Genomic DNA, 13853 nt, shown 5'->3' with positions numbered 1-13853 from the left:
AGCCCCCACCCCTACTCTCCAGCCATCTAAAGTAATTTAAGGGCTTCACAAAGCAGCTGAAAACAAGAACCAAAACAGATATAAATACCAAAAGAAAAATAAAACTGCATTTTGTTTCCTTCTATCATTTTACAAGTCTATTATTCAGTGAGAAAAGTATACAACAGGCTCAGCAAAATGAAAATATCTGCAATATTGAAAAATAGATCTTGCTTATTCTGGACACAGTGTCCATAGGCACTCAGAATGGTCCAGCAGTTGACACACCATTGCAGGCTTTTCTACAATACAGCCTCTAACAAAATTAGGCCGTCCCAAATCCCTGTTCATAGAACTGTTTACCTTCATACCAAGAAGGTTGGGAAAACACCAAAATCTGCATGTGGTGCATGCCCAGGCAGACTTCAATGAGTTCCTGCTGTCTATGATACCTAAAGTTCTTAAGAGGTTCTCCAAAATAAACAAAGAAAAAAAAAAAACATGTTGGCTAGGTGCAGTGGCCCATGCCTGTAATTTTAGCACTTTGGGAGGCTGAGGTGGGCAGATCACTTGAGGCCAGGAGTTAGAGACTAGCTTGGCCAGCATGGCAAAACCCCATCTCTACTAAAAACACACAAAAAAAACTGACCAGGTGCAGTGGCTTACACCTGTAATCTCAGCACTTTGGGAGGCTAAGGTGGGCAGGTAGCTTGAGGTCAGGAGTTCGAGACCAGCCTGACCAACATGGCGAAGCCCCATCTCTAATAAAAATGCAAAAATTAGCCGGGCTTGGTGGCAGGCACCTGTAATCCCAGCTACTTGGGAGGCTAAGGCAGGAAATCGCTTGAACCCAGGAGGCAGAGGTTGCAGTGAGCCAAGATCATGCCACTGCACTTCAGCCTGAGCGACAGAACAAGACTCTGTCTAAAAAAAAAAAAAAGAAATTAACCGGGCTGTAATTCCAGCTACTTGGGAGGCTGAGGCACAAGAATCCTTTGACCCCAGGACACAGAGGTTGCAGTGAGCTGAGATCATGCCACTGCACTCCAGCCTGGGCAACAGAGCATGACTCTGTCTCAAAAAAAAAAAAAAAACATGTCAGCAAGGCCTGTAGTTGTTCTACGTGTACTAAATGTGTCTGTGACAGAACCGAGCATGCCTTCCTTATTGAGGAAAAGAAAAAGTATTGGATACACCAGCACAAAGTCAGAAAACTAAACAAATAAATGAAGCTCTTTTGCATAACAATAATTTTTTTAAAAGGAAAAAGAACTATATCTTGATTATGACCCTGGATCTTGGTCAAGAGAGGCAAAGTAGGAATGATCAGATTCCAACTAAGCTTACAGTGATATTATAGCTAACAGCTCCTGGGGTAGCTGCCCAGCCCACAATGATCCCCTCTTCTTTAAGAACCCTCCTCTGCACATGTAGTGGTGGGTCCTATGACCAGGTTGGCATTGTATCACCCCCTCCACTGGCCACAATTGATTGGTCTGGCAAAGTCCATTGGTGAAACCCAGCCAATCCCTGGAACTTTTTGAACTGGCATTTAGGAATAGAATCAGTCTTCCTCCTCCTCCCTCATCTCTCTCAAAGTTGTAAGATATAAAACTTAGACGTTGCCATAGGCCACGCTGCTCACCTGAGAAGGAAAAACCAGCTCTAGTAAATGGGAATAAAGCCAGCATAGAAAGAAGCAGATACGAGGCAGAGAACAGAGGAAGAGATCCTGCCAGTGTCAGAGTTCTTGATTTCATTGTTTCTGTTGCATCCCTGCCCTTTCCATGGTTTAGTTTTCTACCTTTCCTTGGATTCCATGCGAGTCAATAACATCCACTTCCTATCCCTGCTACTTCAAGTTGGGTTTTTGGCACTTGTAACCAAACTAATTAAAAAAAAAAAAAAAGACCAAGACGGTTGGTACATACTACGTGTATGACTGTGTTGAACTAATGTCAGTCTGGAGTTTCATGATTAACTTGTTCTAAGGAAGCCAAAAGGATGCCAGTGTAATAGACGTCTAGAACAACTGAAGGTTTTCACGGTAATCACCCTCTGAGTCAGGCCTCAGAAGAAGTCAGTCAGTAGACACAACAAGAGTTAAAACTGTCTGAGAAGGATTTTGGCTTGATGAGACTGGCCCTCTAAAGCTGTGAGGGCAGTGATAGTACCAAGAAGTAGCCAGCGGAAGGAGGCTTTAGCAATCCCATAATCTCCATCAGCTTCCTCCAAGACACTCCAAATAACCCTACAATTTCAGGTAAAAGTCTTCTAGTGTAGACAGTTCTATCCAAAATCTTCATTTGTGCAGGAAATCTTGACCTTGAAAGCTTTCTTGCCACCAAATGTAACTTTCTTCCTGTTTTTCTTTGGGACCTGACCTTCCTTCCAAATAAGTTTGTAAACCGAACCTCAGTTCTCTCTCTCCTCCAAGACTCAAGCTCACAGAATTCCTGCCGGGGACTTATTTGTTCAAGTTGCAAAAGCACCAACGGGGCTTCACCAGAGAAGTGTGTGGTGTCTACTATTCTTAGAGTAGAAACAGCCAAGGAGGCGGCTCTATGTTTTCCTGCTGGCAACAAGAAAAGCAAACAAGAAAAGCACAGAGCTTTTGTGGTATGCTAGAGAGACAGTTCAGGAGGAGACATGAACGGCTCAGGAAGGAAATTAGTTTTACAGTGAAACCAGATATCTGTTTAGAACTCTGAGACCCCCCAGCAGCAGGAGATGAGGAGATGAGGGTGGGGAAGTTGCTGAGAAACTAAGAGGAAAGCTGAAGATTTAGAAACCTTATGTTATTATTGGCCTAAATTCTGCCAGTAAACACCCTATTGTATTTCTTTTCTATTAACTCTTTCAGCCCTTTACTGAACCTGGAAAAGCTATTTGTTCATTGAATTTGATGGCTAATTGGGTACATATAAAGTTCACAAGTAAAAATATCCTTAAATTTCTTCTTCCTTGTATGGACAGGTTCTTTGTACAGTAGTCCCCCTTACCCATAGTTTTTCTTTCCACAGTTTCAATCACCCATGGTCAACCACCGTCTTAATATATTAAATAGAAAATTCCAGAAATAGGCCAGGCGCAGTGGCTCATGCCTGTAATCTCAGCACTTTGGGAGGCTGAGGTGGGCAGATCACGAAGTCAGAAGATCGAGACCATCCTGGATAAGACAGTGAAACCCCGTCTCTACTAAAAATACAAAAAAATTAGCCGGGCATGGTGGCACGTACCTATAGTCCCAGCTACTTGGAAAGCTGAGGCAGGAGAATTGCTTGAACCTGGGAGGTGGAGAGTGCAGTAAGCCAAGACTGTGCCACTGCACTCCAGCCTGGCGGACATAGCAAGACTCCATCTCAAAAAAAAAAAAGGGAGAGAGAAAGAAAATTCCAGAAATAATTCCTAAGCTTTAAATCCTAGCTGGGTGCAGTGGCTCATGCCTGTAATCCCAGCATTTTGGGAGGCTGAGGCAGGCGGATCACCTGAGGTCAGGAGCTCAAGACCAGTCTGGCCAACATGGTGAAACCCCGTCTCTACTAAAACTACAAAAATTAGCCGGGCATGGTAGCATACACCTGTAGTCCCAGCTACTGGGGAGACTGAGGCAGGAGAATCACTTGAACCCAAGAGGCAGGAGGCAGAGGTTGCAGTGAGCTGAGATCACATCACTGCACTCCAGCCTGGGTGACAGAGTGAGACACTGTCTCAAAAAATAAATTAATTAATTAAAATCAAAATAAAAAAAAAACAAATTGTCCAACACTCTGAGTAGTGTGATGAAATCTTGTGCCATTCCACTCTGTTTCACCCAAGACGTGACTCATCCCTTTGTCCAGCATATCCAAGCATATCCATGAACAAGCTGTCCATGCTACCTGTCATCTTATTGAAACGACTGCCAAGGTATCACAGTGCTTGTGTTCAAGTAGCCCTTGTTTTACTCTATAATGGCCTCAAAGTATAAGAATAGTGATGCTAGAAATTCAGATATGCCAAAAGATGCTGTAAAGTGCTTCCTTTAAGTGAAAAGGTGAAAGTTCTTGACTTAATAAGGAAAGAAAATAAAATCATATGCTGAGGTTGCTAAGATTTATGATAAGAATGAATCTTTCATCCATGAAATTTTGAAGATGGAAAAAGGAATGCATGCTAGTTTTTCTGCCATACCTCAGACTGCAAGTTTCAGCCACAGTGTGTGATAAGTGCTTAATTAAGATGGAAAATACATTAAATTTGTGGGTAGAAGATAGGAACAGAAACAGGCTCCGACTGATGGCAGTCAGGTTCAGTACCATCCATGGTTTCAGGCATCCACTGGGGGTCCTGAGATGGATCTCCCTTGGATAAGGGAAGATTAATGTATTAGTATTCAGCCCAGTGGTCAAAAGATAATATATCAGAAAGTAAAGAGCTAAAGATTTTCTGAAAGATATCATCTCCTAAACTTATTTTTAAATTTCTGTCAGTTATGAGTCCCCAAACACTCTCTGCTCCTTCACAAGTACATGTTACAAGGTAAGTGCCCAATAAATGCATGTGAATGAATGGATGAATGAAGTGTCACTCTATGGTCTAGGGGTGTCCCTCATCCTAGAAATAGAAGATAAGAGCCCAGCCTCAGGGCCTGTGGAGTTGGTTCTCTATTCCCTTACCACATCCAGCTACTAAAGGTTATATTCATGACGACTTTAATGGAGCTTGGTTTGGGAGATAACAAACAACATGCTTTCAGGAAAGTGTCCGTTTTAGCCTTTGGTCCCTACAGCCTAGACAAAAGGCCAATCATGGCAGATGAAGCCTTTCTAGTGTTCCCTAGACCCTCTGAACCGCCTGGGGGAGCGGCACCTGGCTAACAGTGCCCTATCACTGCTCCACATGCCTGGCCAAGCCATCACTCACCACGAGGAACATAAAGCTGCCTGAAAGCTTGCTGCCAGGGTGCATCTGTTTAGCTGGCATTGCCTCCTGTGGGAATGAAGCCAATGAGCCTGGGTGGGGAGAGGAGAAACCAGGCAGGATAGAAAAAAGAAGGATGGGGAATCTGGTGCTGAGTTGCTCTGTAGACTTAACAAGCATTTAATTTCTACAGCAAAGCACAGAGGAGTTCATTGTGAAAATGTCTGGAAGCCTCTAATTGGCCCAGTGTTGCCACCGCTACTCCATGGAGGGCACAAGGCCCCTAGGAGCGATGTTTCACTTACCAATCTTCTTCCTCACTCACTCTATGTCCCCCATGGAGATGAGACCAGACCAAAACTCTTCCTCTGTGTTTGTGTTTGTGTGTGTGTGTGTGTATATTTTGTTTTGTTTTGAGACAGAGTCTCACCCTGTTGCCCAGGCTGGAGAACAGTAGCAGGAACGTGGCTCATTGCAGCCTCAACCTCCTGGGCTTAAGTGATCCACCCACTTCAGCCTCCCAAGTAGCTGGGATCCCAGGCATGCATGCCACCATGCCCAGCTAATTTTTTTTTAATTGTGGAGACAGGGTCTCACCATGTTACCCAGGCTGGTCTTGAACTCCTGGGCTCAAGTCATCCTCCTGCCTCAGCCTCCCAAAGTGCTGGGATTATAGGTGTGAGCCACTGTGCCTGGCCTCTTCCTATATTTCTAAGGGACTGCCAAGCAGATGAATCTTAATGTGAAATTTCAATTTCTACTTTTCTACTTGGAGGAAAACTGGTAGGGAAAGTCTGCCAGAACTTATGTTCAAAAGGTTAAGGTTCAGACAACAGATTTCCTGTCAGCCATCATTTTCATAAACCATTCCCTCAACTTTCAGCCTCCCAGGCCATTCACACCACACCTGGGCCTACGTTCACTCTTCCCCACAAGTAAGATTTCTGTATCACCTCAATTTTCCCAAGTTTGACACTCTGAACATCTACTATGGCACGATCTCAGCTCACTGCAATCACCACCTCCCAGGTTCAAGCAATTCTCCTGCTTCAGCCTCCCAAGTAGCTGGGATTACAGGCATGAGCCACCATGCCCGGCTAATTTTTGTACTTTTAGTAGAGACAGGGTTTCACCATGTTAGCCAGGTTGGTCTCGAACTCCTGACCTCAGGTGATCCACCCGCCTTGGCCTCCCAAAGTGTTGGGATTACCGGCAGGAGCCACAGCACCCGGCCTATCTCTTCTTTTAAGAAATGGGTCTCGCTCTGTCATCTAAGTCGGAGTGCAGTCATCAGTCACGTGCGGTCACAGCACACTGCAGTCTCTAACTCCTCAGCTCCAGTGGTCCTCTTGCCTCATCCTCTCAGGTAGCTAACACTGCAGGCATGCACCACTGTGCCTGGCTACTTTATCTTCATTGGTCTGTGAGCTTCAGTAGGGCACAGACTCTATGTTATTGAACTTCTATGTACTTCCAGAGCCTGGCACAGTGAGTGGCAAACACAGTAATTCAGAGACTGTCCCGTGAATAACTGCTTGCATGCATGTACCAGACGAGCAGGGAAAAAAACTGGCCTCAATGAGCAGACGGGTTGGTAAATGTTCAGTCCTTTTCATATCAGTACACCCTATCTCTCCCTATAAACTCCTTGGAAGCAGGAACTGAGTGTTTTTCAATTCTTTTATCCATCCCCTCTCAATAAATTACTGGTTTATGAATAACTAATGAATAACTGAATAAATGAATGCTTATTAGCCAAACCATATTATAATCTCAGGTCTCTCAAAACCTCCCAACACAAGCACAAAGTTGTTTTTAAAGAAAGTTCAGCCCCCCAAAAAACACTTGCAGAAATTCATGTTGGCACGATTACAACATTCACAGGACAACACCAATACCAAGTGGCAGAGAAAACAAATAGCTTTGAGGCAGATGCAGATTGGGGAAACTGTGATCTATAGGAAGCCTGGCCAAGCCATAGGAAATGGGGGATGACAGCCAGGGTGGCAGTAGCCAAAACTTGTGGATAATTCGCCGTCCAAATTAACCATGCCATTCAAAGGCATTGCATTGAAAGCACTGACAAGGATCAAATCTGTGAGTTATTTGCCAGACATGTTGAGGCCAGGGCTCTGTGTAGGAAATGCAGTAAGAGAAAATTCTGTCATGCATGGCTATACATAGTGGCAAAGGATTGAGAACAGAAGCCAACAGTGGGTAGAGGGAAGCCAGGATTCAGAGGGCAGGGTTTCTCTCTGCTGCAGGGTTCCCTTATAATTAACCAATTAAGGCCAAAGCTCCATTTCCTGTGGCAGTTTTCTCTGCCATAGAGAATGAGGTCACAGCCCTAACTACACAGACCTATAAAGCATCTGGGTGATGAAGAATAGCTTTAGATATACTTGGATCGTTCCCAGGAGGTGACTGGATACATGTGTGGTATTCGTAGCCTCAGTAGGAATTCTCAGAAGAATTAAAGCGTATTCTGACACTAGCTTTAAAATCCCTGTTTACATCCTTATCTCAAGGACTCTAAAAAAATAAATTGAGGGGCCGGGCGCGGTGGCTCAAGCCCGTAATCCCAGCACTTTGGGATCCACCGCCGAGACGGGCGGATCACGAGGTCAGGAGATCGAGACCATCCTGGCTAACACGGTGAAACCCCATCTCTACTAAAAAATACAAAAAACTAGCCGGGCGAGGTGGCGGGCGCCTGTAGTCCCAGCTACTCGGGAGGCTGAGGCAGGAGAATGGCGTAAACCCGGGAGGCGGAGCTTGCAGTGAGCCGAGATCGCGCCACTGCACTCCAGCCTGGGTGACAGAGCCAGACTCCGTCTCAAAAATAAAAAAATAAATAAATAAATAAATAAATAAATAGAATATTACTGGATCTATTAAGCAACCTTAGAGGCTGGAATAGGTCAAATAGGGCCCCATGGATACTAAAATAACCAATTACACTATTATTCAGTAGCACTAAATGTAATATTGTACGTAAAATGAATTATTTAATATAGAATGTGAAAGAATCATTTAAACTGTAAGAAACCATTCAAATTTAACATATTATTGTTATTGTTATTTAGATGATGTCAATTTTTCAGAGAAACCAAAAGTACTCATTGGCTATCAGAGTTCAAATCTAACAGAGAGGAACAGATGTACATTAGCTTGTGGAGGGGGTGGAGGGAAGTTTACAGGATGGGTAGAAAAATCAAATATCAGAGAAGGAAAAGAGGCACTACTGCATTATTCTAGGGACCAATTAATTAAAAAGTTATGCATCTGTGATTTTTATGAAGATTCCATTACCACCACAAAAACATGATTCTCCCATTCCCCTTTTCCTTTAGGCCCTTATGTTTTTCAAGAATTGGAGGTCAGCGGATATTTATGGAAGCACCAAAGCATGAAACAGACGGCCAAGCCTCTTAGTTTACGTGGCTCTTTAGTCGAAAGGTTTCGAAGTGAAAATGAGCAGAAAACAAAGATTAGGACCAGCTCTGTGCTGGTTTCCTGCTCCTAAATAGACAGTGGGACCATCAAGAGCTGAGTTTTTTTTTTGTTGTTGTTTTTTTAAGTTGGAGCAGGAGGTATAAGACAACTAAAAGATCTTCTGCCACAATTGGTGAATGAGTCAGACTTACGCAGCTAAAGACCAGGGGCAGCCCAAAGGCAGAGAGTGAGAAAAGAGGAACCAGAATATGGGAATCACTCAGAGGTAGGCTTCCTGGCTCTTCTGTGTTTCAACTCTTAGACTACAGCTCTTTGTTAACAATCCCCTTACATGTGTTCAGACAGGAATGATGCAAAGATGAGGTGCCCTGCAGTGCAGACAGGATGCAAGCTCCGCCCCTCAGTGAAGGTTGTGATACCCCTTGGCCAAAGGAAAATTCCAACTCGGTTAGGTTGGGACAGCATTTCTGCAGTTTTCCTCTGTGTTAGGAACAAGGCTAGGGGATGGGGACCAGAACGGGGGAGTGTTCTGTGGCAGGTCAGGCTGCAGAGCTTCTTAATTAGAAACAGGAATTAAGGAAGGAGGCTGTAGTGCAGCCGCAGAAATAAAATCTTATACACGAATTCATGAGAATAGTTATTTGTGTGGAAAAGGCTGGAATGGGTGGGGGGAACCAAAGGCACTTCAGTGTTGCCTATGATGTTCATATTTAAGAGGACAATGTATTCATATGTTGAGTAAAAACTGATTTTTAAAATCTTAAATTTTAGAGAGTCACAGAGAGAAGAAAGAGATGGAAGGAAAAGGAGGGAGAGAGAAATGAAGAAAGGCACAACTAACAGCGTAGGTTTCCCTGGATGCTGCGCTGAGACAACCCGCAGGAGTAGGGCTTAGCTGCAGTGGAAGACATATGGGGCAATCTTGAGGGGGAAGCATCCCAAACCAGAATTTCCTGGGTCACAAGAAAAGCAAATGCAATAAATAGAATTGTAAGAGAAACAAGTGGAGAGGAAATGACCCCTTGTCGGCCCTAGCCCATCTTGCCTGTCAGACTGAGGCCCCAGTTCCTCTGCTCTCACATGGACGGGTGCACACGCTGGCTCCCTGGGATTGGGCCCAGGACCCAGGTCCCCTCTCGCTCAGTAGCTCCTCTCTGACAACCACGTCCTTGATTGCAGAGAAATCTACTGCCCCGGACTCAGAAAGAGATTCAGACATGAAGAGGGCACTTCACATGGACCATCTACAGTCCCCTGCCCTCTCAAACTTTCTACCAATGCAGTACCACTCCACCCTCCCTTGGCTCCGCTGGTTAGCTCCTGATATAGATGAGCACTTTTGCCAAATATCCAGGGATTCCCTGAGGATTTCCTTGGGGAGAGAAACTCTAGGGAGGATGGAGACCCCCTCTTCTGGAAGAAGGTGATTTCTGAATTTGTGGTCCTGTCCTCTTGGGCTCAGGTAAGCAAGCTATCAGGGAAGGTCATGGCCCAACTTAGCTGTGGGCAGGCAGCCCTTCTGATTTCTCCTGGTTCACCCATCTGCCCTGCAAGTACCACCTTAGCCCCCTTGGGGTTCTGCGGGCGATTTGCTCTGGGGTCCCCAGAGGATGGGGGAGGAAGAGGACCCCTTCCGGAGACTGGGCGGGAGACGCTGGGGGAGGGGAGCTGAGGAGTGGGAGGAGCAGGACAGTTACCTCATTGAAGCCCTCCTGCAGGACGTCCAGTAAGTTCCCTCGGGTCAGGCAGGCTAGCATTGTTCTTGCTGGGGGCTCCCCGGGCGGGGTCTCCAGCCCGGCGGCCGCCGCAGCCTCCTCCTCCTCCCTCTGCACACAAAGGCTCTCTGCTCAGCTCATTGGGATCCCTCCGGAGTCCCGCATGCCACTTACTGGAAACCTAGACTGGAGCCAAACTAGCGGCTTGCACTGGGCATGCTCGCACGGGGGCCTCAGCTGGAGGGGCCCGGCGCGGTCGCGGTTCCTATGGAAACAGCTGGGCGCGCACTGGGTGAAGCGGCGCTGCCGGGCTGCCCCAAGCCCCGCTTTCCTGCGGGAAAGCCGCACGGGCAGGCGGGCTGGCGGGGGCGCGCGCTGCACGCCCGCACGCACGCGCACACACACCCCCCGGGCCGCAGCACGGGCGTGTGTGCGTGCGCTACACACACACACACACACACACACACACACGGATTTTAGGCAAACGTTCTGCTCTATGTGCGCGCTGCGTGCATACACACACACACACACACACACACACACACACACACACACACACACGTTGACAAACAGGCGGCCCGACTGGTGTATGCCAGCGCTTGCAGCCGCGCTTGCAGTCGCTTGCGCGCGCGCGCACACACACACACCCCAGGCTTGCAGGCGGGTGTGCCCGCGGGGAGGGTGCGCAACACACACACACACACTGCTAACTTAAGGCCACAAACGGCCCACCAGAAGGTGGGTGGGAAAGGGAGTGAATCATAGGATTTTCCCCCAGACTAACCGAAAACAGCAACCTTTTTCCACATGGGCCCTGGACAGTGAGGTCAAGTTAAAGAAGAGGAAGCAGAAGGGAAAGAAATAAGAAAGAGAAGAAGGAGCAGAGGAAGAAAGGGGGAAAAGGGGATAGAAAGAACTTTAGTTATTGATGGTATCAGAACACATTCAATAGAACAGTGCTAAACATCACACAGGATCACAAAAGAAACATCAAGGATGACCAAGGCTTTCCAAAATTTTCCTATTTCATTCTTTATAAAATAACTGCTAAAATATACAACCCATATTTTAATGTGTTTTAAAATAAATGGGTTTTAATTAAAATAAAGACAGCAAAAATGTCCTGGTGCATTTGAAAGAGTTAGGTAAAAAGCTTCCTCAAGTGAAACAGAAAGCTCTTCTAGGCTGTTTCTAGCTATTCGAGTCATAGCCTTGATTATTTATTTTTAGGAATACTAGTCATTTGCAACTCAGTGCAAACTCTTGTTTCTATAGGAAAACTCGAAGCTGAAAAAACATTCATTTTACATTCCACCTCGTGATCCCAGATGGAGAGGAAGGGTTTACAGAGCATTAGGGCTCAGAGAAGGTCAGGGCCTTGTCCAAGGACGCAGCCAATCAGTGACAGGCAGCTCAAGGATCTAGGAGTCTACACTCATGATTTTCTGGGAGGCCCCGATTCCTCCTCAAACCCTGATTAGTACCTTAGCAAGAAAAGTCAGTATTGGCTCTTATTCAACCTAACAACCTCTTCAGGTCCTTAGAGAAAAAGAAAATCCTTACCAAGAGCAGCCAGGCTAGCAATATCATGTCTGAATGTCTAAAGCTGCTAAACACAAAAATGGTTCTAAAAAAGAACACATCTCCCTGACCACAACAGGCAGGGGGCAGAAGGCCAGCACAGGTGTTGAGTGGCAGCTGCTGGTTGAATGTAGTGGGTTCAATTCTGGCTAATGCTGAGGAAAAGCTACACCAAATCGTTCTAAACCTGAGCAGCCCACAAGTCTGAAGACCACTGTCCTTCATAATCTAGCTGAGGAATTTAACTGCCAAGAACTCCCTTTGGCACTACCACACTTCATGGTGTAACACCCCCAGAGAGTCACTAACCCATGTCAATTCAACAAGTTCCTTTATAAAGAGAAGCATGAAATTTCCAACAGCACAGACTTGCACGCAACACATCTACATGCATAATGATGCAAAACCAAAGTACCTAATTGGTGGATCCCTGGGTAGAGGATCCTGACTGGTTGAGAGCCCCTCATGCTTTATACACAGAGCAGAAAATATTGAGACATCAGAGGGAGGTCCTGCTGACAGTTATCTATGCCAGAGGTCAGCGTTTCTCAAACAACAAGTCTTTGATCAAAGTAGGATCTGGGAGCTCAGTATTTCTGGAAAAAGACTTACGAAATCACTGAATTTTAAAGCTCCAAAACATTTTCGCCCCACTTCCTTACTTGGCCCAACTCCCTTACATCATAGAAGAAGGAACCAAGGCTAGGAGAGGTGCTCACAGTCACTCAGCAAGTCAGTATGGAAACTAAGATCTGAACCAGAGGGCTCTGAGGTCTGGCCCTGTGCTCTTTGCACTGCCCATCACAGCATGCTGGAGGAATTAAGAGAGAATTGTAGTGAATTGATTTTTAAAAATGTATTATAAGGCATATGGTCCAATATTGCACTATTCCCTAAAAGTCCATAACCATATGAACCACATATTCTAGAGCAATGGTGTTCACCAGAACTGTCTGTGAAGATGGAAATGTTCTATATCTATGCTGTACAATATAGTGGCCACACATGTGGCTATTGAGCACTTGAACTACAGCTAATGCAACTGTGGAACTAAAATTTTAATGGCGTTTAATTTTGATTTAAATAGTACAATCTCAAAATATTCATTCTATTGTCCCCCATATGACTATTAAGATGTGTTCCAAAAATCATACTATTTTACATACAGCCTGCCTCTCACATTTGGAAAAAGCACAAAAGTCCTGTCAGACAATATAATGTCCATTTTTTTTTTGCTCAGAAGAGATGTTCATGACAGTTATCTTAGTTGGCCTTACAAAGTGGCTCAGGTGAAGAACTGAGCTTTCGCTCCAAACAACACTAACATTTACTATTCCTTCCATCCTCCCGATCCCACCGTGTTATAATATTCACATAAGATATTATATTATATGGGAGATATATTATATTATATGGGAGATATATTATATTATATGGGAGAGTATGCGGGTAGCTACAAGAACTAGGAATAACTGGGACAAAGATCAGGCATCCCATAGTGTTTGTATGTGGGGAAACTGCAAGCAGTCTGGGTAGCTGGAACCGCTCCCGCTGCTGCAGTGCGGTCATTCACTCTGCCTGGAAACAGAGGCAAAGAAACCCAGCAAACTGCTTTCTGATCTCTGCCACGCTGCCTGATTTCTGAACTTATACCTGGCTTCCTCAGTCCTGCATTATTTTGGCAATAATGGCAGACACTTCCCCCACAAACTAAATGGTACCCAAATATCTATATATAACAGTAATAATAGCAAAATTGAGCTTTTACTATGTGCCAAACCCTGTACTCAGCACTTAGTATTAGCTCATTTGACTGTCACAATTACCATAAACGGTAGGATTTTTACACATAAAGAAAGAGAGGTTTGGAGAAGTAATTTGTCACAGACCCAATAGCTACTAAATGGTGAAGCCAAAGTCCAGGTTCTTAACCACTATGCAATACTTTCACATGAAGAATGCAACATTACATTCCATAAGAATGCAAGATTACATTAATTTTTACTTGAAGGAATGAATGAGCCAGTGGAGGAAACATTAATCACTTCTGTTAATAAACAGAGTAAGATGTTAGCCTAAGTAAGACTTTGAGCCTTAAAACAAAACCATCATTTGGTAAAAATATTGCCTGTGACTTCTCTCTGTGTAAAAATAAGAAGGGTGAAATTCAAATCTACATAAAATTTAACACTACTATTATGGACAATAATTCATGACTAT

The 13853-nt window shown here is 44.9% G+C and overlaps 1 protein-coding gene across 2 annotated transcripts in view; it reads right to left on the bottom strand.

Annotated features, from left to right (window-relative positions):
• Positions 1 to 13853, bottom strand: part of DIXDC1 (DIX domain containing 1) — a 101409-nt gene that overhangs the window by 80637 nt on the left and 6919 nt on the right. Inside the window, exon 1 of one of the 2 annotated variants that reach the window (XM_001106684.5) lies at positions 10035 to 10703. The exons of the other annotated variant lie outside the window; for it this stretch is intronic. Coding sequence (XP_001106684.2) covers positions 10035 to 10094 — 60 coding nt within the window. The 5' untranslated portion in view covers positions 10095 to 10703. Of the gene's footprint in view, positions 1 to 10034; positions 10704 to 13853 lie in introns of those variants that run through there. 2 annotated transcript variants of the gene reach the window in all.

This window comes from Macaca mulatta, chromosome 14 (genome assembly GCF_049350105.2).
Source record: "Macaca mulatta isolate MMU2019108-1 chromosome 14, T2T-MMU8v2.0, whole genome shotgun sequence".
Lineage (NCBI taxonomy): Eukaryota > Metazoa > Chordata > Mammalia > Primates > Cercopithecidae > Macaca > Macaca mulatta.
This window is presented reverse-complemented; position numbering and strand designations above follow the sequence as displayed.